This window comes from Eulemur rufifrons, chromosome 16 (genome assembly GCF_041146395.1).
Source record: "Eulemur rufifrons isolate Redbay chromosome 16, OSU_ERuf_1, whole genome shotgun sequence".
Taxonomy (NCBI): Eukaryota; Metazoa; Chordata; class Mammalia; order Primates; family Lemuridae; genus Eulemur; species Eulemur rufifrons.
Genome location: NC_090998.1, coordinates 37,677,848 through 37,682,723, shown reverse-complemented (window position 1 = coordinate 37,682,723; position 4,876 = coordinate 37,677,848). Strand labels below are relative to the sequence as shown.

Sequence of the window (4,876 nt, the reverse complement as noted above, 5' to 3'; positions counted from 1 at the left end):
TACTTAATTCTTGCTTTTTAAGAATTGAAACAATGGACCTTCTTTCTAGAGAATATACAGACTTACACGATCTTGCATTCAATTTCCAGGGGTCATGGCCCCCTGAAGTTCAATAGTGACCCCTGCCTCTGAGTCCCTGGTTAGGAATCCAGCTGAAACGCATCCATCAGGGGCATTACAAAGGAGAAATGCAAGAGGAAAGTGGGGAATAGGGAAGATGGAGGACCTGGTAGACCAACCTGTGCTGGATCCCTGTGAGATGCTGTGCAGGTCACTGAAGAAGGCTGAAGAATTGCTTTTTCTGGGGAAATTTTTATCTATTTGGACTTGGGGAGAATAGAGAACTTCTAGAAGTGCTGGGCTGAGGGACTGAAGACACATTTAGGATAGTGGACATAGGAAAGGGAACTGAAATGGAGTCAAAAGACTCAACCAGAACTTTCTACAGGGGCTGAAGGGCTAAGCTGTGCTTGGAATTCATGTCAGACCTGGAAGAATCTGAGCTACAGGGAAAGGGAAAGAGGCACAAGAATGCGGCTGTGTCAGGGAATACCTGGAAGCATTGGCTTCTTTCTTGTAAGGAGCAGGCACAAAGCCATCGTCTTAGTGCCATCATTGTATTATGACCCACTGGACTCTGGGAAGGGCCACTAACCAAAATCTGACCTGCAATTTCTTATTCCAACTGAGAAGTTGAAAAGTGACTAAAACTAAGGTTATTACCTTTTCAGGAATCTTTTAGGCTCTTGATTGGGGAAATAAAGGGCCTTCTTCTCTGAAGATCCCAATAAAAGAGCATTTAGCAGAGTGGTTCCCATCTAGGGCTCTTGTAGGTCAGACAGACCTAGATTCAAGTCCTGGCTCTGCCAAGTACTAGCCTGTGACCTTGAGCAAGTTTTGGGGTCTGTTTCTGAACTGTTACATGAAATAATAATATTACCTACATCATAAGGTTGTTGGGAGATAAAATTAGGCACAGTGTCTGGCATGTAGTAAGTGCTCAATAAATGATAGCTATCATTGTTATTAGTACTGAATGCTAGAACTATAATAGGAACCTATCTCCCAGTCCTCAGGGACACTTCCCCACTTACATACTTTAGCTATCCTCTGTAGGTTCCCCAGCACACATTCTCCAACCACCGTATAACTCAAGGCTTCCTCTGGTCAGCCTAGGTGTACAGAACTGGCCAGCCCCCAAGAGTTTTTTGACCCATAGCTACATGACATTTATGATGAAAGTCCTGTGCTACCTTGGGAATCTCACTATTCCCCTTTCCTTAATTCTAGCTAATTCTAAACAGAATTCTTTAGATAAAATTAGATTTAAATAAATTAAATGATTTGAATTAGACAGAATATCTAGATAGAATATCTACTATCTAATTCTAAAGAATAAGGCTCTTTAGCTAGGTAAAGATTATTTTTAAAAGAGAATTTCTAGAACGTTCCCCAGGTAGTTTTGTTTTCCCAGAGGAGCCAGTCTCTACCATCCACTACCCCAGTAAAACTATAAGGAAATTAACACTTGCACATGACTTCCTACAGTCTTAAATATTTTTCTCCTCAACAACTTTTTATCCCCATTTTACACATCTGAGTCTCAAGCAGTGATTCAGTGATGTGACTGAGATTCAAGCCCAGATCTGTGCCTTTAGTGCTCTTTCTGCCACTCTGCAGCAACGAGCAGCAAGAACACACACACACACACACACAGAGACACACACAGCACCCCAGCTCATTCTGCTTTCAAATTTTGCTCAGGGGCAACCTCAGGAAATCTCCATTACCCAAGGGAGTAGACTAGAGCTGTGTCAGAATAAGCTCTTGGGGGGAACACCTTACCGGCATTCTCCACTAGAGGCCTAAGGCAGTTATTGTGGTTTCCTTTCTGATGTGTCACTCTATTGCCAGAGATCTGGGGCAATCCCTCTAGAACAAAACCCCCCACTCTACTCCTTCCATGGAACAGGTGTCGTGCTTGCCATTCCAGGACAAGATTTGGAAATCATCTCCCAGGGGCCAGATGCTTCACTGAAAAGAAGTCTTTTGCACATTTGGGATTCTGACTGCTAAAAACACATTGTTAGCTTGGCAGTCTCAACACTTACCCCCTCCTTCCCCAGTCCAGCTTGAGGTCAAGGTTCAAAAGAGAGGGAAAGTAGGCAGAGTTGGCAATGCCTGCCCCAAGCAGGGCAGGGACAGTCAACTTCTTGGACCTGGAGGCAAGGAGAGAGGAGGGAAGGCATGGTCCTTGCAGTTCCCACTAAGCCCTGGTCCATGCAGTGGGCCCAGAAGTCCCACCCTGACATCCTTCTAGTACCAGTCAGCAAGGAGGGGAGATGACGCCGTTTTATTAAGGTTAACACCAAGGAAAGCATTGAGAAAGAATACACAAAGCAGGGGGAAGGGCACACAAAGTCACCACTTGAGGAGGTGGGAGGGAGGCACATCAGTAAAGGAACCTCAGGACAGCCACATGCTTCATGCCCTGGTTGGGGGTGGGAGGGGTGGGGAGAAGCGCCGTGATAGCTTGGGGCTCACAGAAGGGTCTGAAGCCCCCTGAACCTAACACCAGAGCCACAAGCCCTGCCCCTCAGGGCTCACACACTACTACACAAGTAGACACACATAACACACACAAGACATTATGGAGGCAACACCAAGAGGCAGCAGGCAGGGATATATTGACAGAAAAAGGAACTGAAGTTAAGCAGGTGCAGCCAGGAGAGACAGTTTTGGCTGCAGTCCCCAAGAGTCCCTCAAATGTCCCCTAAATCTGGGCTGCTGCTGAGCACCCCCGAGTCTCTGCCTGTGAACTGGGCTCTTTGTTCTCTAAGCCTCAGTGAGTGGAACAGCAATCCCAGATGAAGTCAGTGACAAGGCAGGATCCGCTCTGCATGCAAAATCCTAGAGGCTGAGCTATTATGTCTTCATGCACATTCATAGCCAGCTCCTCCCAGCCCGGGGGCCCTTGGAACTCCATTCACTCAGATTCCTAGGGCTGCAGTTCCCTCCTCAAGCTTCCTTTACCAATCAGCAGCCGCAGAGGTCTATGAGGGGGAGAGGCTTCTGCAGAGCACTGAATATCTTGGATTTCAGCAGAAGGGTAAATTTCCTGTTGCCAGAACAGAATACCCCCAATTCCTTAATTTCTAGTAAATCGTTAGAGATTATTTGCCATAGTCCTAGATAAGTCCTTTTTCAGAATAGAAAAAGCAGAATTTTATTTACACAATTAAGGGGTTCTCCTGTTGCCTGGGGACGGGGAAGGGGCAGGGCAGGGGATGTATGGGAGTCCAGAGATGAGCGCTTCCTCTCCCGGAACCTCACCTTTCCGCAGTTTGCTATGATTCGCTTGGTTGGGCAGAAAGAATTCTTGGTGCTCCCTAAGTCCTTCACCCTGCAAATCCTTCCTCGGGGGAGTCTTTGTGCCTGACCCACAAGAGCAGCTGTCGAACTGAAGCATGCTGCACCGCGCCGTTCAGTCCCCTCGCGTCATGCACTCGGAAACCCAAAGCCAGCCCGGGAAGGTAGTGTCCTCGCGGAGTCCCCTCACAGGGAGGCCTCGCCCTCCAGCTGCAGCAGAGTAATGTCGGGCAGGTCGAGGGACTCCACAAGTGGCCCGTCCCCCACAAGGAGACCAGCGCAGGGGCTCTCGGGGCGCTCACAGTGACTGGTGGGTGTGGTGGGGCTGGGCGTCTCCTTCTCTTCTCCCTCGTCCTCCTCGTCCTCAGGATCGCGACCCAGCAAGCCGCTATCCCCGATTCCAGGCGTAGGGGTCTCCGGCTTTTGGGGGACACCTGGGAAGCTCCCCTTGCCGCCGACCACGCCCAAGCCGCCCTGGCGGGGCGCCGTGGTCATAATCTGGCACATGGAGACGATGGCTCGCTGGTTGGCGCACACGTCGTCCGACAGCACCTGGATGTGCGAGGCCTGCTCGTCCAGGGCCCCCCGCATGGCCCTCACGTCCTCAAATAGGGCCTGCAGCTGGGCCTTCAGGTGCTCCATCAGTTCCTTCATGCCGCCGTTGTACTCCCCGGAGATCACGTCCCCCACGGCCGGCACGGTGGACACCTCCAGAGGCGCCGGCATGTCGCCGCCGTCCTTGGTCATGATCTCCAGCAGACCGTCCTCCATTGAATGGCAGAAGCGGGTGGCGGCGGCTCTGGGTCGAGTCCAGCCCGGCCTCCGGGGTTGGAAAGGGAGTGTTAGGGGGAAGGTGTCCCGGGAGGGGTGAGGAGGAGCCGAGGGAAGAGGAGGCTCCCGAGAGGGGCGGGAAGCCGACGTGTGGAGATGAGTCCCGGGCCGAGGGAGCGGGTAAAATGGGGCAGGCGGGGAAGAGGCGGCGGGACGAGGACCCGGGGAGGGTCCCAGAGCCGGCGTCTCTTGGGCTCGCCCAGAGGCAAAAGTGACCTGCCCTGCCTCACCTCCTAGATTGCGCCCGTGTCAGCGCCGCCCTCCGGGCGCCACGAGCAGCGAGTGCCCGCCGGCTCCCGGGTCACAGAGGCGCTCGCGGAGGGGCCCGGGTCGAGGCCCAGACCAGCAGCGCGTCTGGCTCGGGACTCCCCCCAGCCATTCACCGGCAGCGCCCGAAAGTGTGGCTGGGGCAGCAGGGGCGGGTCTCCCAGCTGCGCCGCGGATGCTCCTCTGTTTCCAAGGCGACGCACGGCACGTAAATGACGTATGTCTCCATGGTAACCAGGAAGTGGAGAAGAAATAGGAGAGGATAGTTGGGAAGCTGCAGTGGGGCTCTGGAGTCTGGATTAGCGGGTGGGGCGGGAGGGGAGGGGACGCTGCAGTGGCCTTAGCCGAGGCTGGAAGGAGCGTGTGGCTGAAATGTTTAATAGGGAAGCATGAGAGAGCACTTTGCTGC

General features: G+C 52.5%; 1 protein-coding gene across 1 annotated transcript; it reads right to left on the bottom strand.

The window, feature by feature from the left end:
* Window positions 1-2,334: 2,334 nt before the first annotated feature.
* CCDC184 (coiled-coil domain containing 184) lies at window positions 2,335-4,619 on the bottom strand. Its single transcript, XM_069491505.1, has one exon. The coding sequence runs from the start codon at window positions 4,138-4,140 to the stop codon at window positions 3,556-3,558; it is 585 nt and encodes a 194-aa protein (XP_069347606.1). The 5' UTR covers window positions 4,141-4,619; the 3' UTR covers window positions 2,335-3,555.
* Between the last annotated feature and the right edge of the window lie 257 nt (window positions 4,620-4,876).

Bases quoted from the DNA above. Each gene is read 5' to 3' on its own strand.
- CCDC184 (XM_069491505.1), bottom strand. From the start codon at position 4,140: ATGGAGGACGGTCTGCTGGAGATCATGACCAAGGACGGCGGCGACATG.